Genomic DNA, 27,495 nt, shown 5'->3' with positions numbered 1-27,495 from the left:
TTCGAGCCCTGGTCTGGGAAGATCCCACATGCTGCGGAGCAACTAAGCCCGTGCGCCACAAATACTGAGCCTGTGCTCTAGAGCCCGTGAGCCACAACTACTGAGCCCACATGCTGCAACTACTGAAGCCCACGCGCCTAGAGCCCGTGCTCTGCAGCAAGAGAAGCCACCGCAATGAGAAGTCCGCGCACTGCAATGAAGAGTAGCCCCCACTTGCCGCAATTAGAGTAAGCCCGCGCTCAGCAACGAAGACCCAACACAGCCAAAATAAATAAATAAAATAAATAAATTAAAAAAAAAGAATCTGCACAATTTCTAAGACTCTAATTACAACCACAATCAAAATATTATGGGATATAAAAGGAAAAGCTGGATCAAAAGGTACATAGGGATGGAACAAGAGAAACTCAGTAATGGAACACACTTAAAACAATTTAGAATAGAGATTTGTTATTTACTCTTATGCCTTCAGGTTACCCTGATGGTCCACAAGGCAGAGCTGCCTGCAAAGAAAGACTAGAGGGGAAGTAAAAATAAAATATAAAAGTGCCACCTATCAAGATTTATATACTACTAAAAACCTGTTTACATAAAATGCTCACGTGATTACATTTTAAATGAAGACAAATACAAACAACAAAAGCATACTGGTAAGTGCTTAGGCCTGAGGCCGTGGTCAGGCTGAAGGATGACTTGTTGGCATTCCAGAAGCCCTACTGCTCAGTGGCATTCCCACCCACCCCCAGTCCCACCCCCAAACCACAGCCTGTTAACTTGTATACTGGTGGACAACATTTGAAATTCAAACACCCTTTTGGCTTTCATTCTCATCCAGATTTGCTTATGATGTGGGTATGATAATTTCTCTTCAGGTTGGCGTGTTTTGCGGTAGGTAAACAACATTCAATGCCTGCTGTACGAATCAGTATTCTGCTTCTCAACAACATATGGATTAGTCATGCTAAGACCTGAACCAGATGACAATTGGTACAGATGTTCTTCCCGACCGCCATTCCCTCCAGGTAGCCCCACGATTTCGTGTATACAATATACTGCAAACCTCATTTGTCTCAAAAGTGGTTCCAATGCAGAAATGTCTGGAGGAACGACTTTGGGGACTCCAACCCTGTCACCGAGCGATACCTCATAAGCATAGCACAGATGCCTTCAACGTGCAACTACAGATCCACCTTTGTCCAGTTTAGAAATGAAGGTGTGAGTGGAAAGGACGGTGTGGGCACCGCATTAACAGGATTAAAAGATCCAGTCTATTCTCAGATTCTCTTTGCATTGAAAAGACAAGATATGAAAACATTAGCTTTAAAAGACCATTTATTTATTGATCTTAAATATTTACAACTCAGGGGTTAAAATATCTATCCATTTATTACCAATGGGCTATTTTTGGGGATTTTTTGTTAGGAAGGGGTTTCACCTGTTATCTTACCACTTTTATTTCTGAGGGAAGAGAATTCCAGGTTATCTTCTAACTCTATATTCTGCTTTCTAGTTGTTTTAAACCAGTCACCTGGCTATTTTAGTAAATCTCAACGACAGCCTCATTAACAGGCTAGAAATAGTTTCCCATCTCTGAAAAGAAGGTCCCACTGACTTAGCCACTGCCACATATCAGCTCCTAAACAACCTATTGTGCAAAGCATATTCAATACATATAATGACACTTTTGAGTGACCGTAAATGTACACCGATAGCATTCCGATGGAAAACCAGAAATGGAATTTCTTCAAGAAACATAATAATGGGGGACACGGAGGCACAGCAAGGATTTGTGAAGAATGTATCAAGGAGAACTGATATTTCCACTTAAATAGCAAACAAAAACCCCTCCAGCCTAAACAGTTCCTTTGTACACTACTATTTTATTAGACCCCAAGTAAGAACATCTTTAACGCTTTAAGAAGATTACTATAAATTACTCTATAACTCATGTTTTGCATGGTTTTTAAATGTTCATAATGCTATAATTTATTTACTTAATTTTACACAAAGATATAAAAAAAATAAATATTGCCATGCATAACTTGTTGATATTTTTAAAAAACCACAAATAAATAACTTGAAATGTTGTCTAGAGAAATTGTTCCTGCATACTTGTTAATTACAGGGGACTCGAGCAAGTCTATTTTAATACAGGATCCTCAAACTGAAAAAGCTTCCAAACAAAGCCAAGTATAATGCCCTTAAATGATCAAAATGTAATTATTAATGCTAAGGGAAAGAAAACAATACAAACCGAAACTGGAGTGCAAACACCTTTTTCGCTGTAGGTTTTAATGGAAAAGGTTTGTGAGCAAATGGGGTTCCTTCCCCAAGGGCATGCTGGAAACATGGAAAGTGAAGTGAGAGGAACTGGGGAGCTTTCCTCAGTCAACCTCTTATCTTATTTCAGCTTCCTGAAACGTCCCTGGTTAAGACTTGTGACTAAAGAGACACAGACAAGCATTTATAAATGTCCATCAAGGTTCCTCGTTAAAGCTAAAGTCACACACTAGGGACAGGTGGTCTGAAGGGTAATTGAAGGACGGTAGTCGGTTGGGTCCAATCTGTTCCTCGGTGAGCAGAGCCAGGGCTGACCTCACGCTGAGCGCATGCTTGGAATACCAGATATAATCCAGAGTGTGCCGGCTCTCGCCCGAGGTCCGGATCTTCCAGGTCGTGTACGGAGGTTCCGACTGCCCGTCCGCGCTCAGCAGCTTGTAGGCGCTGTTCAGGTTGAGGCTGGAGGACGCGAAGTGTCTGTAGACCTCCTCTGTCGGCTCTGCGTTGAAGTCCCCACAAACGATAAGGGGAATCTTGGCTCCCTGGGTGATGTTCTGCAGGTTCTGGAGAAGGTCACAGCCTTGAGCTGATCGAAATCGCTCCCAGCCCGTGCGAGCCTTCAGGTGGGTGACGGCGATGCAGAACTGCCGGCTGGACTCCTTGCACTCTAGGGTCTGGGCAATGGCCACCTGGTTGGTTTTCAACGTCATGGCCGTCAGCCTGATGTTGGCACTGTTGACGAGCTTGAATCGGTTTTGGAGAAAAAACAAGGCACAGCCATCTGGTCCGTTGTTGTGTTCCACGTCCAGACAAGGTGACCAGGGCTTGGGGAAAAACGTGCCCTGATAGCCCAGTCTACCGAGGAGGGGGCGGAAGGTGTCAAAGTAGTGGTCCACCTCTTGCAGGCATAGTATGTCGGGCTGGTAGGCTAGGATTTCTTCCAGGATGAGACATTTCCTCTCTTCCCACTTGAGTGCTTCAAGAGGGCACTGTACAAAGTTGTCTTTGCCTTCTCCAAGAGCTGAAAGAAAAAAGGCGGTCAGTGGTCAGCTACTAAGAACCGCTACTAAGTACCTGCGAGTCGCCTTAGGTTTGACGCTACCCAAGACCTTCAGAGTGCTTCCCCTGCTTCAGATGCTCTGGGTGGTTCTTCTCTTACTGCACCGACCTACCAAACTGAATAACCTCTTACCATCCAGATGAAGCAAGCAACTAACTGATCCTTTCGTATTAAAACTATTTCTTGTCACTATATTCTAGGACATAAGATCTTAAGTTTTAGCTTTAGACAGTGTTCTCTGGCATCCAAGAGATCTAAACTATGCCAGATGAAGTAAATACATTTAACTCTATAGAGTGATTTCAACACTGACTTATAATAAGCCATACTAGGGTTTTATAGACACCACTTAGAATAAGTGACACCCATTTAAAATGGGCAGCTTTTTCCTACACCTGGAAAAAACAAATGAATCAAAGATTGGAAAGTCAGGGAGTATGCCCTTCTTTTCCAGAAAAAATGGTGACCCTGGTTTCTTCTTAAAATTTCAACTGCGACATGATCGGCAATAAAGTTGACTGACACACCTGCTTTTTAACTGAGCAGACCCAGGAAAGGAGTCCTTTCTATCGTACCAAGTGACATCTTAAAGCACAGAGAACTGAAGCAACATCTCTGGCCTCAAGTTACGAAGAGGCGTGTGGATGAGAACCCGGCCTCAGGAGCGCCCCGACTCAGCACCACCCCTACACAGCCCCCACTCCCCGCAGAAGGCCCAGGGTCACCCGTTCGGTAGACTCAGTTTCCCCCTGCCACGTGCTATCTTAGCGCTGTGGACTCAAAGCGGGAGACAACTGATGAAAGCTAATGGGCTGACAAGAGACAGGAACCACGTGCCGGGAAGCAGACGCTTTCCCCGAACACGGAAAGTCTGCACACGTGGAGGGTAAGGAGTACGTCCCGAGCTGCTGGACTGGGCTGTGAAAGCCAGGCGACTCCCCTTCCTGACCTCCCCGCGCGGGAAGCTCCCCAGGCCGCCCGCCTCTCTCCCTGCGCGCAGGCGGGGCAGGCGGCGGGGCAGGCGGTCACGGCGCGGGCAGGCGGTCACGGCGCGGGCAGGCGGTCACGGCGCGGGCAGGCGTACCTTGGGCGAGGATGTTCCACTGCATGACCCGGATAGGCGCGTGGCTGCTACTGGGGCCGTCGGCCCTCAGATCCACGAAACCCCTCTGGAAGCGGGGAGGCCGGGTGTGCAGGACGGCCCTGCACTCCTCAAGGAGCTCTTTAGGGTCAATGGGCTCCAGCTGTTCCGGGTCGGGCGCCACCAGATACTCCGGGTGCCGGGCGGCGGGGCTGCCGTCGAGGGTCTTGGTGAGAGCGCTGTAGAGCCTGCTCGTGCCGTTGCCCATGGGACACGCTGCGGGGAAGGAAAGCACAGTCACTCGCCCGGCTCCTCCTCCTCCTCCTCCTCCTCCTCCTCCCGCTCGGCTCAGCCGGAAGGTAAGGCACTTAACTGTCCACAGAAGCCGGGAGCTCAGTTTAGGGCGACGTCGCCACGTTCGCGTTCTACAGGGCGGACTAAAGGAGTTCCCGGGTTCTAGCTTTCTCTTAGGGGCGGGTACTTGAAATACCGCTGTTGAGATACCTCGATCTTTATGGCTTCTTCTAACCTAGGATCTGTCTTTGTAATTTATAGACACAGTCTTATGAAAGCATGGCTGAACAAATTCCGTATTCCTTTTTCTGTGCATTTGAAGTGAGGACGTGAAGGCCAGTGTGTACAGAGCCAGGTATCAGAAAGCCCAGTTAATCCTGGAGAACAGGTTCGGTTAGCGCAGGCTGTTGCCCTAGCCGTGTCACCTACACAGATCCCTCTGCTGTGGCGAGAATTGTGGCTGGATTCAAGCCATATCCCGCTTCTCGTACATGTTAACTGTACACCAGGGACCTGGCTTTCTGTGGGACACTGAACACCACTGAGCAGTACGGTCTGTAATCTAATATCGATTGCCAGATTTTTAACAAATCAGAAAAGGGGCTGGGGGCAGAGGCAGTTGCCCCCATTTTCTGGGATCCCGGGAGGAGAAAGGGCGAGGAGAGGTGCAGGAAGCACCGTCAGTGCACTTCGCAGGGCTTCCTATTTGTATCTAACTCGACAATAACTCACTAAGGAGACTAGAGCACAACCTTCAACAAGTCAGCCTGAGGAGAGTTGTGGCCGTCACCTCACTTGTAAGTAGCTGATTGCTCTTTTAAAGGTCAGCCTTGTTTCCTCTTCATTATAGTGTGAATTAGGGGCAGGTTTTACCTGGAACCACCTGATTCCGTGCGTGGTTCCTGGTAATGGAGGAACCTGGATTTCCCTGCCCCGTCCAAGTCCTTGCCTCCTCTTGAAGGACACAAAGTTTCCTTCATAAAACGTATTATTTGGCAAGCTGATTGCATCTGAAACTAGCAGTTGATCGAACTTGCTGTAGCAGGTCACAAAAGCAGATTCAAGTGTTCACCACCAAGGGTTTAACAAGCATGCAAGCATGCTTTCTATCATTCCTTTTCATCAACTCAAAAGTAGTTCCCCAACAAGAAAGCTAGATTAAGGCAAAGAAACACACCAGTTTTCCCAACATACATTTCTGTGCACGTGCAACTGCCAGCAAGCCTGTTCTTCTCACAAACGCACATGCATGAACACACGCACACACCTGTTCAGAAACTGTTTGATTTGAATATTCTAAATTCCTTTTAATAAATTTGTTTGCCTATCTGAGTGCATGGGTCCAGAGGAATTTTCTTCTTGGCTGGCAGTACAACTCTGAAAATCTTTCTTCTGTACTTCTAGATTTTTGGGTTTTTTTTAAGGCAGTAAAAATACTACTCAGCCATAAAAGGAAACGAAATTGAGTTATCTGTAGTGAGGTGGATGGACCTAGAGTCTGTCATACAGAGTGAAGTAAGTCAGAAAGAGAAAAACAAATACCGTATGCTAACACATATATATGGAATCTAAAAAAAAAGAAGAAAAAAAAAAGATTCTGATGAACCTAGGGGCAGGACAGGAATAAAGACGCAGAGGTAGAGAATGGACTTGAGGACACGGGGAGGGGGAAGGGTAAGCTGGGGAAGTGAGAGAGTGGCATGGATATGTATACACTACCAAATGTAAAACAGATAGCTAGTGGGAAGCAGCTGCATAGCTCAGCTATGGGAGATTGGGAGATCAGCTTGGTGATTTGTGACCACCTAGAGGGGTGGGGTAGGGAGGGTGGGAGGGAGACGCAAGAGGGAGGGGATATGGGGATATATGTACGTGTATAGCTGATCCACTTTGTTATAAAGCAGAAACTAACACACACACACACAAAAAAAATTAAATAAATAAATAAATAAAAGGCAGTAAAAAGTCCTACTGGGGGACTTCCTTGGTGGCACAGTGGTTAAGAATCCACCTGCCAATGCAGGGGACATGGGTTCGAGCCCTGGTCTGGGAAGATCCCACATGCCGCGGAGCAACTAAGCCCGTGCGCCACAACTGCTGAGCCTGTGAGACACAACTACTGAGCCCACGTGCTGCAACTACTGAAGCCCACACGCCTAGAGCCCGTGAAGCCACTGCAATGAGAAGCCCGCGCGCCGCAATGAAGAGTAGCCCACGCTCGCCGCAACTAGAGAGAGCCCGCGAGCATCACGGAAGACCCAACACAGCCAAAAAATAAAATAAATTTAAAAAAAAAGTCCTACTGGTTTCTCAAGTGTGGTTTCCAGATCAGCAGCGTCAGAACCACCCTAACGGTAGACCACACTGTCACAGGGCCTCACAGCAAATTCACAGGGGCTCCAGTATGTGACATTCGTCAGGCTCTAGGCAAATGACCAGCTTGATGCAGTTCACTTTCAACAGGACTGCTCTACGTCCTTTTAATGACATCATATCCTTGCCAAGCTGAGTTCTGGGGTAGCTGCTGTGATAAAAAGCAAGTACCATGTGAAAATGAATGTGAAAAAGAGGGTAACAGTGTCCAACAGGAGTCGAAGGTTTGAGGAGTCACGTGAAGCCAGAAAAACTATGCTGAGCCACACTTCCTTCTAAAAACTTAAGAAAAACCTTCACATGAAGTGACTAAGGAACAGGTTAACGTCTGTTCAGACAATAAAAGTGTGCCAGAAAGATATGGCGAGAAAGACAATCAAAATTATATCCTATTGCAAAATGAGCTAAAAGATAAGACAATGACAGAACAGCCTAAATTAGAAAACTCAGAAGTGAGGCAACACAAAGAATTAGTAACAAAAAACATAACAAAAAGAAATGAGGAGATAAAGCATTTAAGAGACAGTGGCAAACATTATGTACTAATTTTAAGCGAAGATGCAACACATGGATAAACAGGGGTTCTTGTAGCAGGAAAACCAATGCCAGGAAATGAAACAAATACTAAAAACTATAAATCGAGAAAACTTTTAGGAGTACAAAGTTTCAATCATGCAGGATGAATTAAGTTCTGGAGGTTTAATGTACAGCATGGTGACTACAGTTAACAACAGTGTATTCCATACTTGAAATCCTCTAAGAGAGGAGATCTAAAGTGAACTCACGTCCCCACTCCCTCAAACACACAGGGTAATAACTACGTGAGTGAGATGTTAATTAGCTTGACTGAGGTAATTATTTCACAACGTTTACAAACATCAAAATATCGTGTGGTTTACCTTAAATACACACAATTTTTATTTGTTAATTATACCTCAATAAAGCTGGAAAAAAATAAAGTGAATGGTTTAAAAGGAAAATATTATGAGGTTAAAAAAACATGTATCATGGACACACATACCTGAGAATATCAACCCAGAATGACCAACACCAACTGGGCTGTAAAGAAAAAGAAAAAATCCCTTGGGCTCTAGGCAAAAACAGCAAGTAACTTCCAAGGACAATTAGAGTATCACCGGACTTCAACTGCAATGTTTTATACCAGAAGAAAATGAAGTTACGCATTTGAAATATACGTCAAACTTTATATATATGACTCATCAGTATACGAGGATACAAGGATTTTATATCCAGCAAAACTGGAACACTGATGCCAGGAGCACTTCTTCCAGAAACTACTAGAGTAGGGGATGGCAAACTGCAGCCAGATGTATTTTAGTACAGTCCTCAAGCAAAGAATGGTTTTAAAGAGATGTTACACACACACACACACACACACACACACACACAGTACGTGACAGGATTGTTTTTGGCCCTCAAAGCCTAAATGTTTACTATCCTGCCCTTTTCAGAAAGGTCTTTGCCACCCCTGGAACTAGAGAACAAGATTTAGACCAAAATGACCAGAGACACTGATTTAAGAACTGGTGGTACTATATTAAACATATAGCTACTTAGAAAATCAAGTCTAAATGAGGTTAAAAGACAGAGTACAATATACAATGGCTATGTGATCTGATAATGACCCAATGAAGATTTAGTACACCCGAAAAAGGCATGGGGGTGGAGGGAAGCAGGGACCAGAAAGAAGCAAGCATATTCAATTAAAAATTGTTTAATTGTTTTTAGGGAATTCCCTGGCGGTCCAGTGGTTAGGACTCTGCTCTTCCACTGCAGGGAGCATGGGTTCGATCCCTGGTCAGGGAACTAAGATTCCCGTAAGCCGTGCATGGTGCGGCAAAAAAAAAAAAAAAAAAAAAAAAAAACACTCCAAAAAACACAATCCACAACACAAAACATTGATAATTTGGGCTTTATCAAAATAAAAAACTTAAAAAAAATTGTCTTCAGTGATCATAATTAGTAATGGTAGTATTAGAATTCTTATTCTGAGACTGTTGTGTAGATGTGAGATGAAGCAAATTGGATATTCTAATTTCATCATTCCCTGTGGTCCCTTTTTGGTTTGGTCTTAGAAATGTATTTATAGGCTATTAGCTACAACATTCAAGGAAAACATTCTTGTTAAAGCCGGCTCATTTTGGACCAATAGTGGATTATTCAATCTTGTCATTCACCTTATTTGTGACTTCTGGTGGTTTTCAAAAATTAAATTTACCATCAAAGGACAAAGCTTTGCAGCAAGAGGAAGGATGCACTGCATCGTGGGTATCAAAGCGTCAGTTCCGGTCCGAGCTCTACCACCGTTCAGCTGTGCCCCTCTCCAGAGCTGCTGGCAAGGCTTGTTAAGTGACCATGATTTCTTTAAGATTACTTGGAAAATGCATCTAGGTTAGAACAGGTAGCAATTTCAAAATAGTATTTCTACTAGAGGGCACACACATCTCTATTAAGAAAAACTTGCGTATGTTATTCAGAATGACTTTTATTCCCCTCAAATTTGAGTCCCCAAATGGACAATTTCTGTCGGGTGTAATAACACTACTCTGGAATGCATTAAAGGTTGTCTTTTCAAAAGTTTTACTGACATAGACCTTTTTGCTCTTGTTTCACTAGATTCATTTACCCAAGAAAGAGAATTGGGCAAAATTTCAACTAAGAGACTGGGCAGAGGGGAAGTTCAGGGCATATTTACTATAGTCCTGTCTCTCCTCCTTAGATCTTACAGGAAACCCTAAGACGGTCCCCTTGATGGACAGATGCAAGCCTGAATACCCTGTTTAATAACGAAGCCAGCCTAGGACATGCCTTCTGATACCAAAGTACCTGGGAAGCTGATTAACCAATCAGCTGCTTGCATAGAGAGCAAGGCGTCAGGACAGAGACACATGGTCCTGGAAGATGGTCCCCCCTCCTCCTAGACAGCAAGGCTCTGCTCCCGCTGGGCACCCTGCATTCTGCCCACCCCTGCAGACCACTCTCGCGGCCAGTGGGCACGGGCAAAACTAATCTCCACAATCTAATCTAACCCTGCAATCCCCAGGAACCACGTGTCTGCAGTATGCTGATTTTACATTCTTATTTCTCTGAACTTTGGGAAGAGCACTCCATACCTATAAAATATGAGCTCATCTTTTCTCTCAAGAAGTGTTTGGTTAAAGATTAATATATACGCAAATTAACAAGAGAAAAAGTGAATGCATGCTATGTGGAATGGGCTAGGGTACAGTAAGGGCTAAAACCATCAGGATGGGTAAGAGTAATCAAGGACTTCAAAAAAGGACTCAAGATACTCAGCTCTCATTCCTGACTACACCACTTCCTCGGTAGGTGGCCACCATAATCCCCTGCCTCGCTCTCTCACACAGACACCACTCTGGTCCACAGAAGATACATCATTGAACAGACTAAAATCTCTCTCCTTATTATAAGGCTATGGGGCTTATTTTGTACGGGGGAGAGACAAACAAGGCGATAGACATTTTGTCAGATGGTGAAAAGTGCTTTGGAGCAAAATAAAAAGGAGAAAGGTGAGACAGGGAATGCTAGGGAAGGGAAGTTGCTAATTTATACAGGATGCTCAAGAAGTCTCACTAAAGGGTACAGAAATCTGTCATAAGGAAACCAGTCTTAGAGAAATCCAAGAACGTTCTGGGCAGAGGGAATGGTGAATGCAAAAGCCCCGAGGAAGGAACATGCTTGGCAAGGCTGCTGAACAGCAAGAGGGCTATAGAGTGACTTAGAGAATGAACAGAAGATAAGGTCCATGAGGCAGTAAGGACAGGCGAGCAGACTGTGTAGGCCCTGGGAGGCCATTCTATGGACTTGAGCCTTTATCCGAGATAGGAAGCCACTGGAGAATTCAAAGCAGGAGAGAGAATCTGATTCATGTTAAAAAAAAAATCTCACTGGCTGATTATTAAAAATATACCACACTGTAGGGAAAGAAGGGCAGACATAGGAAACCCATTAGGGGACAGTTACAATAATCCAGGCAAGACAGTGGTGCTAGGAGAAGTGGTAGCAGTTAAAGTGCTTGGATTCTGAATACATCCAAAGTCGAAGCCGACAAGTTTTGCTGATGACTTAGATGTGGCTTGTGAAACAGTAGTCAAAAAAGTTTCCAATCGGACTTCCCTGGTGGCGCAGTGGTTAAGAATCTACCCGCCAATGCAGGGGACACGGGTTCGAGCCCTGGTCCGGAAGATCCCACATGCCGCGGAGCAACTAAGCCCGTGCGATTATCAACCCGGACGAGAGTGTCAAACCCAGCCATTTCAGTGCTCTGGATGCAGACCAAAGGCATACAACGAACTGAGAAGCTTTTATTCACGAAAGCTATTGAACTTCAGTTAAGGACAGTGCTAGCCTGTGCCCGGTCCTGCTGGGACTGGTCCCACCCCTCCCCCTCAGCTCCATGCAAGTATTCAACTAGGGCAACAAAGGTACTAAATTAAGTTAAAATCTGCCCAAAAGAAAGGCCCAGGCCCTGATGGCTTTGCTGGTGAGTCTATCAAATATTTAAATAAGAAGTAGCAATCCTTCACAAATTCCCACTTACTGCTTCCCACGTATAGCCACTCTGGAAGACAATTTGGCAGTTTTTAAAATACACATAGAATTCATGCCCCTAGGTATTTACCTAAGTGAACTTAAGTTCATTCAGGAATATGTATGCAGGGACTTGCCTCGTGGCACAGTGATTAAGAATCCGCCTGCCAATGCAGGGGACACAGGTTCGAGCCCTGGTCCTTAGCATGTGGAAGATCCCACATGATGCGGAGCAACGAAGCCCATGTGCCACAACTACTGAGCCTGCACTCTAGAGCCCGCGAGCCACAACTTCTGAGCCTGTGTGCCACAACTACTGAAGCCCGCGTGCCTAGAGCCCGTGCTCCGCAACAAGAGAAGCCACCACAATGAGAAGCCCGCGCACTAAAACGAAGAGTAGCCCCTGCTCGCCACAACTAGAGAAAACCTGTGTGCAGCTATGAAGACCCAACGCAGCCAAAAATAAAATAAATAAAATAAATAAATTAAAAAAAAAAAAAAAGAAGGAATCCCATGATACTGAGCTGGAGTCAGAGACATCAGCCTGAATTCATGTTTCACTTACTATACATATAGATGTGTAGATACAGAGATAATTAGCGATGTGGACGGCTGTTTTTCCACTTGCTGTCTGCCATGAGCTAATCACTTATTTAGTTAATGCTACCATCCACCTGCTTTTTTCCCATGCTACAAATGTCTATTTTACATCTTTGTATGTCCGGGGTTATTGTGAGGATAGAAACATAAATCTAAAACATTTTGGTAAAATATAACATTACTTCTTAAGGAATTTTGTTTGATTGTTTTGTGGGACCTTAGGAGGTCCTGATGCCTTGTCACGCCCCAGCAGATAAGGTACTTCTGTGGCAATGAAGGCTTTCAGTTAAAACTGTCATTTTTACATGATGCTATGTAAACATATATAATAAATACACATGAGTATTTATATATTTACATGTATAACACAAGTTATATTTAGCCAATAAGTATAAAAATTGAAATGGACACATTCTGCACTCACAGCTCAGCGCGCACACACGGCATAAATAGGTATCTAAAAGGAGGTTCACAGAACAGCTTTTTTCTGCATGCCATCTGGGCCATTTTCTGGTGTATTCCATGTCTTTTTAAAAAAATGCTGGCCGTGACCCGACTACATCTGGTTTCCGACCCACTGATGAGGCACTGCTCCAGCAGCAGCTCGGGGCGTGGTTCACGGGCCACCGGGGTGTCTGAGACTCTCGGAGCCACGGGGTGTCTGAGACTCTCGGAGCCACGGGGTGTCTGAGACTCTCGGAGCCACGCGTGGCCAAGGTTTTCATGACGCTGAGACCGCACGTGCCTCACGTTTTCTCTGTCTGGGTGCCTGTTCTCCGCACAGCCGTGGTGAAACCGCTGCCCGGTCAGCACATCTCAGGCACCGAGCGGCCCCGGGCTCCACTAGTGGCCACTGTGCTCTTCCCCATCACTCAGGGTTTTCATTGAAAAGTGCCTGTTTTACTTTAAAATGTCCCTTAGTGAGGCAGTAGTAAGTATCCCTGTTAAATGTGGAGCCTCAATGACAGATCTTTAATACGTGACAAAATGGAGAGTCCACAGAAACACTTATGCTGCACACAAAATACGCTGCCTTAAGGAAAAGCGCGCGGGTGAGCGTCTAAGCTGCAAAATGAACTCGTCCCTGTCTTCGTGGAACACCATTTCACCTGGAAGAACCGACGAACTACAGTTCATCACATATGGGCACTAGGCAGACACTTATCCACTAAAATGTAAGAAGTCAGCCTGTCCCTTTAAGGGAAACAACTGACAGCGTTTTTGCCCACGAGGAAAACTTCCCAGAGACAATTCTGGAAAACGTATCTGCCATCAGGAGCCTGACAAGTCCCCAATACTTAAAAAACGTTTCTGACAAGATTGGTGGTGACAGTAGCTACAGTTATTTCTATATTGTGTAACACTTGGAAGATCTGCATAACCCAGTTAAACAACATTTCCCAAATAACCAATACCAAAAGTTCACTGATATATATGGTATCAGATTCCACGTCGCAAATAACTACATATTAACATAAAGACTACCACAAAAAAAGACTATCCACAATTATAAGACTTATCCACAATTATCTATTAAAATACGTTTTTCCAATTATATTATCTGTGAGAGACTGAATTTTCTTCATATATTTTAACTAAACTATATCACAACAGATTGAATGGAGAAGCAGATACGAGAATACGGCTGTCTCCTATTAAGCCAGACTTTAAAGAGATTCCCAAAAATGTCAAACAATGCCACTCTTTCACTAACTTTCTTTTTGTCTTGGAAAACAGTTCAAAGCTGTTACTTACGTTAACACTGATTTTACTATTAAATGACGTGATAAACATTTAAAAATTCTCGTCTTACTTTCTAACATGATATATAAACATAGGTCATATTATGTTATATATTAACCCACATAAACAAAATTCTGTGGGACCCTCCGTATTTTTTAAGAATGCGAAAGGGTCCAGAGAACAACAGGTGAGACTGTCTCTTGTAGACCCACCAGTCACCTGAGTGCAGACATCCCGTTCCAGGGGATACAAGCAAAGCAATCCCCGGGGAGAACATGAGAACTAAAAAAGGTGAAAGGAAATAACAGAAAGTAGACATGTCTGTCATTCACACAGAGCACGTATCTGAATTTTTCTCAAACTGGCAGAGCATCTGATCACAAAAGGTGGGAGAGGTCACTGCTGTTAGGCTCTCTCCATGGCACTCCAGAGACTAGTACTGTCTCCAAATCACGGACAAGCTTCCCTGACCTCTGTCCTCATATTTCTAAGCTCCAACCTGGATTTTCCATAACTCAAAAATATTCTTCTCATCAAGTCAGGTTACTGAACCAAATCAGAAGGGATCTGGGGAAGTCCCAATTCATTTCTTCCTGTCTTCAGTTATTCTTTTCGGCTTTTATCCTAAGAACATACGGGCTTACTCAGTTATTTTTCAAGGCTTTATTTCCTAAAACTTTCTGGTAACATACAGACATCAGTTCAAAGGAAGTGCTAGGGAATTAATAACTCAAAGTGGACACCATGGAGACTTCACATGCTATTTTTGCACTTGTAACACCCTCGTAGCAAGGCTCAGAGCCACCCAAGAACTGCAAGGTGGTAAAGCAAGTTACTTAAATTTGAGAACAAAGGAAAGCTGAAGAGCATGCGACACCCTTCTGCCCCTCCCCCATCCTGAGGAAGATGCCCAGGACAGCTAATGACTGCTGAATGCTTACTATGCACCACTGGCAAATTAAGTAATTCTCACTACATTCCTAGGAGGTAGCCACTCTCATTATGCCCCTTTTACAAGGAGGGATAACTTAGTAACAATTCTCTCACCTGTTTTAAAAAAGTCATTGTTTCTTTCAAAGTAGCGACCGTTTAAAAAATTTTTTCACACATAAATACAAGTCCAATTCCAAAATTGCTTGCCCTTCTGCTGAAGTTTTATACCTTAATAGGGGTTGCCATTCAGGGCTGTAAAACGATCGTCAAAGGTTCAGAACAGCAACATGGAAAGCCACTTTCCTGAGGCAAGGCAGCACAAACAATTCATCCAGGTGGTTGCTAAGATACTGGAAAGCATGAAATCTTGACAAAACCTCCACTGAACTTTTATGTGGCACTCATACTGGCTTCTGGGTCCAATTTTACATGTGTGTGGAGTGTTATTTATTTGACCCCATATTATATTCGGTTTTTGCCCCAAATTCATTTTTTTTCCAGCCACTTTACTAGAGAAAGTATCAGCCATCATTTCAATGTAATGCACATGATGTAATTTATACAGGCTTTTAAAGGCAGGTGACAACAGCTTTACTTCTCATGCCTTTATTTCTCATTTAGCTGCACCACTCCCATCTCTTGCCATTTCCCAATCCTATAAGCATATTTCCACGTACACCGAGAACTGGATGCCTGCATTCTGTGACGATATGATGACGATGAATAAATACGTCACTGCTATTTTACTTTATAGGAATAACTCTTCTTACCCTTATAATAGCCTTTAAAGGTCTGCCAGAGAATTCAGATTATTTAGGTTCCAGAAATACAGCAGTGGTATGTAAACTTCCCCCATTTTGTCATCCCTTTATTTTCCTAATAAAGCAAAAGTGGGCTAATTACCAAAATACAGAATACATTTACTCTTCACACTACTGATTACTAAAGCAACTCTAAAGCAACAGGCAGACCACCATATAAGTTCCTAAGAGTGCCAGCCATCAGAGGGAAATGATCAGGGTTTAATGACAACACCTTCAATCAGTAACTAGAAGGCTGGATGAGAACCCAAACAGTTGAGACCTAAACTGACTGGGCCGACCACCCCAAGCAGTCCTAACAGCACTCAGAAATCACAGCAGAAAGACCTCTCTCCACGTAACGTTTCTCTACTTACCCAGCAATTGCTTGTTCTAGAGTCTGCCCAAACCGTTCAGTCTGTTAATAATTTCTCACAACTAGTCTGAGCTTAGTCTCCTGAAACGATGGCTTGGCAAAAATGCTGGTTAAAAAGCAAAAACTGAAGAAAAGCCAGGATTCTTTGGGTCCACGCCTGAGAAGCTGCTGGAGCTGACCAGCCTTGGGCCCTCGGAAACCTCCAAGCGTAAAGTACCCAGAAGTGTAAAGCACAGACGTCACGGGAAGGCATCGCTGAACAGCGAGCCTGTGCTGCCACCTACTGGCCGCGTGCTGAACCACCTCGGAAAGTTTAGCCGGCTAACTCAGCAGCTAGCTTTTCCTGGGCTCCTTAGAGCAGCTCCCTGAACACACGCGGCCACCTTCAAAACAGTCACAGGATAACCATCGACCTAAAACAGCCTGGGTGCTGGATATGTGGTATAGTTCGTATTTACTGAAGAAGTCAAAGATGCACAGCCCCCCACCTCCCAGCTTCATGGAGCAAGCCCCAGTGGCTCCCTTTTTCTTACACGTGGCCTTCTTCTCCTACTTAAATCACCCTTGACATTTGAACTACAATCCCTGTCCTTCACTCATTAGTTCTATGAGGAATAGGGACTACATCTGCCTTGATTACCACTTGCCCTGGTACCCGGTACCCGGCCTAGCGCTTTAAAAACGTTGATAAAAGAAAGGATGGCAAGTGGCAGCAAAGTGTTAATTAAGGACCCCTGTCGAACACTGGCAGAAGAACCGCCTTACGTTGGTAGAGCACTTAATGGTGCACTAGGCACTTGTACTTGCTGAGACACCTGTTACCCTCTCAAGAACCCCTTGGCTCTTTTATAGATGAGGCTCAGACGTGACTTGTCCTGAGTCGCTATTAAACGTACTCTATCTTTTTGGAATTTTGTGAGACTGTAGTCAGGGCCCTCTCTTTGTGTTTATGTACCCATCAGCTAGAACACCGAAACTCAAAACAGTGCAACACGTCCCCGGCAGGTCCACCTGGTAAATGCACACAACCACATTCAAATTCTGTGACGCAGTGTGGACTTTAGTACATTACACTTCCTGGGTCCTGGAGACCAGATGCTAAGCGTGGGAAAGCCTTACGGCGAAAGCTTTCACTTTTCTCAGCGAGGCAAAACGGTCTTAAACACATGGACTCGGGTTAGGCTGCCTCGTTTCAAATCCTGGTTCCTCCTTTACTAATCAGATCGTGACCAAGGTATTTGCCTCTGTGGCTCACTTTCTTCATCTGGGGATCACTGTGACCTACTTCACTGGCTTACCGGCCGCTGAATTAAACTAGCTGTACCCAGCACATTCGAAAGGGGAGCTAAATGTTAGCTATTCTGTTACTGTTAGTGAAGCTCACTTTCTGGGTTTAAAGAGAAGCTACTTTTAACATTTGAGAGCCCAGCATGTGCCATACTCCTTGCATGTATTTTCATTACTCTTTCCAACAATCCAGCAAGGTAGGTATTGTGCTTGCCTACTTTTGTAAACACGGAGACTGAGGTTAAGCCATCACCTGGTTTTCTCAGGATTGCGCAACTGGCAAAGGGTCGGCCCCGGAGGAGGCTGCCTGCACCTTGGACCACAGCTCACCAGCATCCCTGACAGTGCTGGTCCAGTCAGGCCAACGGGACGGAGCCACGCCAGGGGCGCGCCCGGAATCAAGAGGTCGAATTCCACCTCCTCCCTCTGCCCAGGACGTCACGAGGACGTCACCGCCGTCACGGTGCGCACGCTGGCACAGCACAAAGTGTACAAAGCGGTGTAATGACCCACATGGCATTCCTAGAGATATCAAGCGAAGGTCACGGCTCTCAACCCAGCGTGTCTAAAAATACAAGATCCTAGACACAGTGTGACAATCCCAACGACCTCTGCTAGGCAGCGGTCACAGACAGGAACGCCCAAGTGTCTTCCGGACAAGGCTAAGCTGTACCTTCACAGTCACGCCCGATTCATCTAGGAAATATGGCTAAGGGAGAAAGAAACCCCTCCACAGTGAACGCTGAGGTTAACCTGTTAAAATTGGTGCTTGATTGTTAGTGGGCTGGCCAAGCATTGCCACAAGCCGGGCTTTTCTAGCATAATGCTCTGAAGTGAAACTGAAAAGGCAGAAACGAAAAGAATCTGTTGGGACAGCAGCTCTCCACTAAGACATCAGGTCTGTGTTACTACCTGATGCCCGTCACTAACATTCCCGGATACTCAAGAAGCGGGCCAGGTTTACAGCTATGAATGGAAGTATGGAGTATGGAGCCAAGAGGACTATTTGGCTGATATTTTCCCCTCTAGATCAGAGGTCCACACACTACAGCCCGTGAGCCACATCTGGCCAGTGCCCTGTATTTGTGCTGCCTGTGATCTTCTACATTTTTAAATGGTTGAAAAAAAAACTAATAGTATTTCATGATGTGAAAATCATATGAAATTCAAACTTCAATGTCCGTAAATAAGGTTTATATATTGTCTGTGGCTGCTTCCACACTACAGCAGCAGAGTTGAACAGCTGTAACAGATATTTGGTCTATAAATCCTAAAATATTTACTAGCTGGCTCTCTATAAAAAAATTTGCACACCCCTGCTCTAGGTTATATTGAAATGAATTATACAGTTTGTACATACTTCAGAAAACCAATGAAAGATGCAGTCATTTAAAAAAAGGGAAAACAATTCATATATAAATTTCCATAGCCTTGCTTGAATAATTACGACACATGTAGGAAAAGAATCATCTTTTAAAATCTGAAGTGAAACTGTCAGTTTTAAAATCTCTAGTCCATTGAGGACACGGGGAGGGGGAAGGTAAGCTGGGACAAAGTGAGAGAGTGGCATGGACATATATACACTACCAAATGTAAAACAGATAGCTAGTGGGAAGCAGCCGAATAGCACAGGGAGATCAGCTCTGTGATTTGTGACCACCTAGGGGGGTGGGATGGGGAGGGTGGGAGGGAGGGAGATGCAAGAGGGAAGAGATATGGGGACATATGTATATGTATAGCTGATTCACTTTGCTATAAAGCAGAAACTAACACACTATTGTAAAGCAATTATACTCCAATAAAGATGTTTTAAAAAAAATTAAAAAAATAAAAATCTCTAGTCCAACGAGTCATTTTTAAAATGGGAATCGGTAAGTCGTGTACAATGAATAGGTCATTGGGCGTGAGGCTGAACATAAATTACTCTCCTTCCTAAGAGCTTTCAGGAGTAAGGTACAAGTAGGCAAAATGTTTTAAAGACTGAAACAATAACATGGTAAAACAAGAAAGGATGCCACCAATGGGCCAAAAATTTGGAAAAATTCCAGGAAAGCACAGACAGACAGGTTTGAATGAACAGAGGACCCAGAGTGGAGGAAAATGCAGTACAAGCTACCAAAGGTAAATTAAATATGGCTCTTCCCAAGAGAGCTTTGAAGAAACCCCCAGCTGAGTCCACAAAGACAAAGGACAGGGGAGGCAGAGAGGCGATTGTCAGGGTCACTCTTTCAGGAATGGCACTTGACACAGCGGCTAGTTCCGCCACTTCCCCTCTCTCTCACAGACAGAAGAGGGTGGCTTCTGCCAGCTGGAGAGGAGGCTTCAGGGAAGGGGGGACAGGCCGTGGAAGGGCTTCCAAGGGCGATGGACGTGAAGGGCAGCAGAGCAGACCAGGCGCTAACCCTGGACGTCAGGGATACTGTGAAGTGCGGGCTGGAGCGGGCGAGCTAAGCAGCAGAGGACACAGAAGGGAGACTGCCGGCCCGCTCAGGGGCTCTACAGGAGGCCTGGCTGACCCCCACCTACCCTCCCCACCTACAGGGCGTGCAAACTGCCCCCCACCTACCCTCCCCACCTACAGGGCGTGCAAACTGCCCCCCCACCTACCCTCCCCACCTACAGGGCGTGCAAACTGCTCTCGCCGGAGGAAAGGCCTGCCGGAGAAACGTGCACACATAGCTACATATATTCACAACTACATAGGACACAATGTAAGACTAGGCTTCTGTGAAAAAAGGAGCGGAGAACTAGAAAATGTCCAGAAATTGTAAACGACTGCAAAATAGACACGTTCAGAAAATCTGTATGAAATAGAGATAAGATAAAGAGATAAACACTTGAAAAGATGAGAGGAGCCATAGAGGGTGGGTCCATATGGACAACAATCTGTCCAACGGGACTTTTTAACAACATGGGAAGGGGGATGACATAGTGATGAATATGATACAATAACCCAAGAAATAATAGAAAATCTTCCTGTGCTAAAGCATGGGATGTCCTTAGACTGAATGGGCTCACCTGACGCTGAGACATTTATCCTGACAGAACTTTTGAACACCAAGGACAAACAATCCTAAACTTCTGGAGATAACCAGTACTGACAAAGACATTTAAGTTCTCAGGGAAAATATTTTTATTAATGGGCATGTGTTACTTGTGTAATTAAAAACTATCATGATGAAAAGCTGCTCAGCATCACTAATTATTAGAGAAATGCAAATCAAAACTACAATGAGGTACCACCTCACACCAGTCAGAATGGCCACCATTAAAAAGTCTACAAATAACAAATGCTGGAGAGGGTGTGGAGAAAAGGGAACCCTCTTGCACTGTTGGTCCGAACGTAAATTGATACAGCCACTGTGGAGAACAGTATGGAGGTTCCTTAAAAAACTAAAAATAGAACTACCATAGGACCCAGCAATCCCACTACTGGGCATATACCCTGAGAAAACCATAATTCAAAAAGAGTCATGTACCACAATGTTCATTGCAGCTCTATTTACAATAGCCAGGACATGGAAGCAACCTAAATGCCCATTGACAGATGAATGGATAAAGAAGATGTGGTACATATATACAATGGAATATTACTCAGCCATAAAAAGGAACGAAATTGGGTCATTTGTAGAGACATGGATGGATCTAGGGACTGTCATACAGAGTGAAGTAAGTCAGAAAGAGAAAAACAAATATCATATATTAACGCATATATGTGGAACCTAGAAAAATGGTACAGATGAACTGGTTTGCGGGGCAGAAATAGAGACACAGATGTAGAGAACAAACGAATGGACACCAAGGGGGAAAGTGGCGGGGTGGTGGTGGGATGAACTGGGAGATTGGGATTGACATGTATACACTAATATGTATAAAATGGATAACTAATAAGAACCTGCTGTATAAAAAAATAAATAAAATTCAAAAATTCAAAAAAGAAGAAAACTATATGAAAATTTTCCAAATAAAATTCAGCATGAACCACCTAAAAGAGAAATGCACATCAACCTTGAATTGCTAAGTATTCATCAAGTGTGATAACCATTCAAGTGGTTATCAAGGTCCTATGAATCCTGATTAGAGTGACTCCTAACAATAAATATATATGCTGAGTCTCCCTCCTCCTTCCAAGAACCAGAATATACCTGCCTCACCTCTTTTAGCAAACATCCCATCACAGGAACCTACAGAGTACATATTTATCCACCTACCTACTCTATAAATTGTACACTCCCGTTAACAATGTCAGTGTCAAGTTCTGTCTCACTGAACTTTCACAAATACACCAGTTCTTTCCTTTTCTTGAAGCTCGCTTTTGCTCAGGTAAACATTCTTGCTCAGGCATCTCCTGAATTGTCTTAGGCCCCAAGCTCAATGCTCATAACATTCTTCCAGAATTCTCTCCGGGTTTCCCAAACTTTCCAGGAGGAATAAGTACCTCTAGGAGTGGAGCTTATAAAAATACTCCCCAGGGCTTCCCTGGTGGTGCAGTGGTTGAGAGTCTGCCTGCCAATGCAGGGGACACGGGTTCGAGCCCTGGTCTGGGAGGATCCCACATGCCGCGGGGCAACTAGGCCCATGAGCCACAATTACTGAGCCTGCGCGTCTGGAGCCTGTGCTCCGCAACAAGAGAGGCCGCGATAGTGAGAGGCCCGCGCACCGCGATGAAGAGTGGCCCCCGCTTGCCACAACTAGAGAAAGCCCGCGCACAGAAACGAAGACCCAACACAGCCATAAATAAATAAATAAATAGATAGATAGATAGATAGATAGATAGATAGATAGATAAATAAATAAATAAATAAGGATAAGCCCAACTTTATAAAAAAAAAAAATACTCCCCAGGCTTTCCAGAGAGAATCACCTGGGGCACTTGTTAAACACAACATAGCCAGGATTCTCAGGAAAAACTGATTCAAGTAGAACAGGTGAAAGACCCAGATGATTCTCAAGTACCCCTCTTCCCAGGGTGTTCATCGCTCTTCCCACACCTGCCACCTTCTTCCGGCACATGGTCTTCTCTCACCCTCCTTTCTCGCATTCAAAGCAAAGTTTTTTTCTAACAAATCTAGCCGCACTCATGTCTTTCTTCTCAATCTCTGCTGCAATTAGTCATGAGAAGCAATAAAATATTTGACCTTTTAAGCGTACTGTGTTTCAGTAATACTTGTGGATCAATTGATACCTATTTATCTTATTAATTTTTTTTCCCCTAGGCAAAGTCCAGCAAGCGAAGTTAAATGATTTGCAGATGTTCATACAAGTGTGTTGAATGTGAGTCTGGAGCTATGGTTACTAATTCAAAAGCCCCCAATAACTCACTGTACTTAAGCTCTTACCATTAAATGCTACAGGAAAACAATACCTTGGTTCTCCTACAAAGAAAGCAATTGATTTCTGTAGAAGCTTGATAATTACAAGCTTTTGCATTTCTTCTCTCTCATAAGCAGCTTACTCACATCGTTAAGGGACATACTAAATAAAGCCGCCTCCTCAAATGAGCCGGTATTTGTTTTTAAAATTGTACCAAGAAAAAAAGCAACATGTTCCAGTGATGGAGAACAGTAATTCAGCCAACTCTTCATTAGCTGAGGAGGAAGGCATTCATAAACCCACAGATGACACCGGACCAGTACAGTAACTGTGGCAACTGCTGCTTCTTTATGGGGGCTGCTGTCCTTCCACGAGAAAAGGTAGCAAGACACTGCTAGGTCCCCCTTTAAATTCTAATAACCCAGCATTTGATGACTGCAAAGGGGCTGCACTCATCTTTCCAGTGACCTCTGATTGCCAAGGGGCTTAAGTTAGGAAGGAACTGATTATCAAATGGGGTCAAGTGTGAGGCCTTATTACCCATCCTCCTGCAAAAAGGTGCTGGAGGGAAGAGTAGCTTCAGTTCCCTGAAGGTTTCTCTAGCCAGATGTCTAAACCCCGGGGCCTGTAAGAATAATCTGGTTTTTATTATTGTTGTTATTTTGTTAAGTAATGTGGAATCTGGGGCCCACCTGTAACGATTCTGTTTAGTAAGTCTACAGTAGGATCTATGAATCTGCATTTATTTAAAAAGCACCTAATGCTGGTTCTGAGGCTCTTTGGGAAACATTTTGCAAGGCATCTCTTCTCTCACCCTGCCACATCCATGCTTCATGCCTTCGACTTTGCTCCTGGCTTTTCCCAAGCAAAGTGTTTTAATCTCTTTCCATCCTAAACTGCACTTCAAGGCCCAGCTCAAATGCCAACCACGTTTTGAAGCCAAGAAAGATCACCACTGCTAAAAGGGACTTTGCGCTCTCTGGCACCCTTGTGCCATTTGCAAACCTTTAATTGTAACAGACTAAGAATAAAAGGTGTTTGATGTCATTAAACAGTCATGTCTTTGTGCAAAACTCACCTCTCTTACTGGGCACTAAACTCCTTAGTGGCAGGCTAAGTCTCATGTTCTTTTACCTCCCATAATAAAGCACCCTCAGAATGAGACACGCTGTAAGTTTCTGAATGAATGAGTGATCAAGCGATGAACTGATGAATGCAGTCATGAGTGTCTTCCAACAAGTAGCTGAAGCGAAAACTGCGCAGAAGCCAGAAAATTGCCTAGATCTTGTAGTAGTAACTGTCTATAATAGTTTAACTACCATAAAATCTTTCAATTTCCTTCTGAAACTTCAGGGGACTTCCAGAAAGTTCATTAAACACCCTTCTGGGTCCAAAGCCTAAGATTCCAAATGTTCTGGCCTTTCTTCCTCAGCCAACGGCACAGCTCTCTGTATGTGTGTTACGCAAGCTATCTGTGCTCCCAAGATGAGCCTACAGACTAACTGCCCCGAGGGGCCTGGAGGAAATTTAAGGTGAAAGGTTAAGATAGGAGAGACGGCTAGGAAGACCCCAACTGGTTTTCTTTCACCCCTTCTCCCACCTCAAACCTAACAATGTTCCTCTTGAAAATTTCCAGCAAGAAAAAACACTGACCTTCCCTGGTGGTGCAGTGGTTAAGAATCCGCCTACCAATGCAGGGGACACGGGTTCGAGCCCTGGTCTGGGAGGATCCCACATGCTGTGCAGCAACTAAGCCCATGCGCCACAACTACTGAGCCCACGTGCCACAACTACTGAAGCCCGCGCGTCTAGAGCCCGTGCTCCGCAACAAGAGAAGCCACCGCAATGAGAAGCCCGCGCACCGCAACGAAGAGTAGCCCCCGCTCGCCGCAACCAGAGAAAGCCCGTGCGCAGCAACGAAGACCCAACGCAGCCATAAATAAGTAAATAAATAAATAAATAAATTTATCTAAAAAATACTTTATAAAAAAGAAAAAACACTAACAGATATTAGGTGGTAACCATTCTAACAGTTATTTCACTGCGCCAAATTCCTATAGAACTGGAAAGAAGATTTCAATGACTGCCAAGTTCCTCCTTTTTAAGAACACTAAAGAATTTAGAGTCTCCGGTAACCAGTTTAACATCCTAATTTTATTTTACTTTATTTTATTTATTCATTTATTTTTGGCGGCACCGCAGGGCATGTGGGATCTTAGTTCCCCCGCCAGGATCGAACCTGAGTCCCCTGCGGTGCAAGCGCCGAGCGAGTCTTAAACCACTTGACCGCCAGGGAAGTCCCTCGTCACATTTTGGGTGATCACTTTCAGTAAAGAAAGCCACACTGAACATATTCTTTTTACTGTTCAATCTGTCCTTAAGTAAATCCCAAACTTGGGAATTCCCTGGCGGTCCAGTGGTTAGGGCTCAGGGCTTTTACTGCCCTGGCCCTGGGTTCAATCCCTGGTCTGGGCATCCCGCAAGCCACGCAGCGGGGCCAAAAAACAAAAACAAAACAAAACACAACCCGGTAACCCAGGATTTTTGGAGTAAAATGTAGTTATTTACAGTCTAAGATGCTCAGACGTCTTAAACAGCAATAAACTTGAGCACAACCAAAATACACTTTTTTAGTGTGATAAAATTGCCAGTTTTGAAAGAGAAGCTTTATTCCTCATTTTGAAAAGTATGACTACTTTGTATGTAAATTGTGGCCGCGGTAATGGGTCCTCAGGCAGAAACCTCGGTGGCCAGAAAGGGGAAATCCAGGGCACGTGACGTATAAAATTGGCTCCTGGCAAAGACGGCATCACTTTTGCAAGATCTTAAGCCAGGTATACAGGACGCAGAACGACGCAAATATTAAGACGGGAAGGCTCCCGAAACATTTCAAATGTATGTCCAAAGAGTCAGTGCGTGTTATAACACACTGTTCACATGACATTTTTCAAAATTCAGAACCTAAAAGCCATGCAGGCCACGTGATCAGATAAATGTAACTTTAGATTTTTTGTTGGTTTGTTTGCATAAAATGTTCCACCATTAGTGCGATTAGAAACAAAACACAAATAACCTGCGGCCTCGGAAGGGGAAAACTTACAGGTCAAGAGCGAGAAATACAAAAAGCACGACATCGAACGGTAAGGATCAAACTAGAAGCCCCCGCGGGGTTCCGGTTCTTACCGGACGCGGTGCAAGCCCCAGGCAAGGGAAGGCGAGGGCAGAGCCGCAACGGGGAGCGGAGACAGCGGCTCAGGGAGAGGAGGACCCGCTTCCCGGTCCGACCCCACCACCCGGCGGCCCCCGGCTTCCCATTCATTCCGCGCCGTCTCCAGGTGGCGGCCGCGCGTTGGCCGCCGCCGCGTTCTCCGCCCGGAACCGCCGCGCACTCACCTGTTCGGGAGCACGACCTCGCGACGCCGCGGGCCGCCGAGGCCGCCGCCAGGAGCCGGGGGGAAGCGAGGCGCGGGGCGGCGGCGGGCGCGGGCGAGCGGCGGCGCGGCGGCGGGCCGGGCGGGCGGCGCAGGCCGGGCGCGTCCCTCTGCAGCAGGGCGGAGCAGAGCCGCCGCGGGCTCTGATACATGCCGGGCGCCGCCGCCGCCGCCGCCGCCCCCGCCGCCGCCGCCGCCGCCGCCGCCGCCGCCGCGGCCCCTGGCGCGCCCAACCCACCCGCGAGCCTCGCCGACGCGGGCGAGTCGAGCAGACTGTCCGGAGCGTCCGAGCGGAGGCTCTCGGGCTCCTTCTCTTCCCGCCGCGGCCCGGGGGAAGGTGCTGGGCAGGCGAGCCCGAGACTGAGCGGCTGATGCTGCGACTGCTGCGACGCGAAGACGCTGTCTGCCGCCAGCCGGCGAGAGCTGGGGGGTAACCGGCGAGCGCAGAGCGCTGACAAAGCGGGCGCTACCAAGCGCGACAGGGAGGGGGGATCCATGGGACCGAAGCCCGGCACGACCCGGCAGGGACTCCTCGAACCGGAGTGATACTACTTTGGGAGGAAGCGGATCTTAAGCTATTTATAGGGTGGGGGCTGTGGGCGGTCCAAAGTAACAAGGATCCCTTGAGGCGGTTTTAAAGGAATGAGCCTCCCCTTCCGCTGGCTGCAGTGGAAACGCCCACAGGCTGGGAGACCCGAGACAGCTCCAGGGCTGTGGCCCTGGAGACACGTGGGTGTCCGAGTGGAAGACAGCGTCCGTGTGTACGTGCGAGTGTACGTGTGAATCCGGCAAAGGGTGTCTGCCCCCGACGCCGTCGGCGGACCATGTTGCGTTAAACGAAATTAAGCACGATAAAGCCCCCACTGTGTGCGAGGGCGATGCTGAGGAAGACAACATCCCATTCGTCAAGAATGTTATCCTCAGGCAAAGGGGGCCGAAGGTGGCAAGAGAAGTCAGACCATAAAGCTCTACAAGGTAGATTAAGATCAGTGCCACAAGTTTTCGCAAGTTTGGCGATAGAGTTCATAACAGGCCTGCGGTTTCTAGAAGGTTTATTAGAAGACTTGGCATTTGTGTTGGGCAAAGACTTGGAGGTCTCGGTTTTACACTTGTGGAATTTGCGGGGGGCGGGGAGAGTGGTGGTGATTTACACATGAAAAAGGGGAATAAAGAAAGCCCTGGGTGTATTTACAGGAACAACTCTTAGTTATGTAGGATGAACGCTAAGGAGTAAGAAGACAGATGCTTGGATAGGTTATACTGCGGGAGGCAGACGTTATATTAGACGTAATTTGGTAGGAAACAGTGAGCGGTTTTGTGAGCTGCGCAAGGATATGATTTAGGGCCGTGGT

The 27,495-nt window shown here is 45.5% G+C and overlaps 1 protein-coding gene and 1 long non-coding RNA gene across 3 annotated transcripts in view; both read right to left on the bottom strand.

Moving 5' to 3' along the window:
• LOC309627694 overlaps window positions 1-27,495 on the bottom strand; it is a 145,281-nt gene that overhangs the window by 36,609 nt on the left and 81,177 nt on the right. The gene's annotated exons all lie outside the window — the stretch shown is intronic.
• NOCT (nocturnin) lies at window positions 1,315-26,714 on the bottom strand. Of its 2 annotated transcripts, XM_082389834.1 has the most exons (4): window positions 26,106-26,697; window positions 8,110-8,147; window positions 4,425-4,697; window positions 1,315-3,301 (listed from the first exon to the last, which is right to left on the bottom strand). In XM_082389834.1, the coding sequence occupies exons 3-4, from the start codon at window positions 4,687-4,689 to the stop codon at window positions 2,478-2,480; spliced, it is 1,089 nt and encodes a 362-aa protein (XP_082245960.1). In that variant the 5' UTR covers window positions 4,690-4,697; window positions 8,110-8,147; window positions 26,106-26,697; the 3' UTR covers window positions 1,315-2,477. The 2 variants fall into 2 exon arrangements, with proteins under 2 accessions (XP_082245960.1, XP_082245959.1); XM_082389833.1 differs by lacking the exon at window positions 8,110-8,147 and having other exon boundaries at window positions 26,106-26,714.

Source organism: Balaenoptera borealis, assembly GCF_965194805.1.
Source record: "Balaenoptera borealis genome assembly, chromosome: 4".
Classification (NCBI taxonomy): Eukaryota; Metazoa; Chordata; class Mammalia; order Artiodactyla; family Balaenopteridae; genus Balaenoptera; species Balaenoptera borealis.
This window is presented reverse-complemented; position numbering and strand designations above follow the sequence as displayed.

Excerpts from the sequence above, each read along its gene's own strand:
- NOCT (XM_082389833.1), bottom strand. The coding sequence starts at position 26,640 with ATGGATCCCCCCTCCCTGTCGCGCTTGGTAGCGCCCGCTTTGTCAGCG. Across the intron at positions 4,698-26,105 it reads GAGGTCGTGCTCCCGAACAG|CGTGTCCCATGGGCAACGGC; the intron begins GTGAGTGCGCGG and ends CCTTCCCCGCAG. Across the intron at positions 3,302-4,424 it reads GTGGAACATCCTCGCCCAAG|CTCTTGGAGAAGGCAAAGAC; the intron begins GTACGCCTGCCC and ends TTTTTCTTTCAG.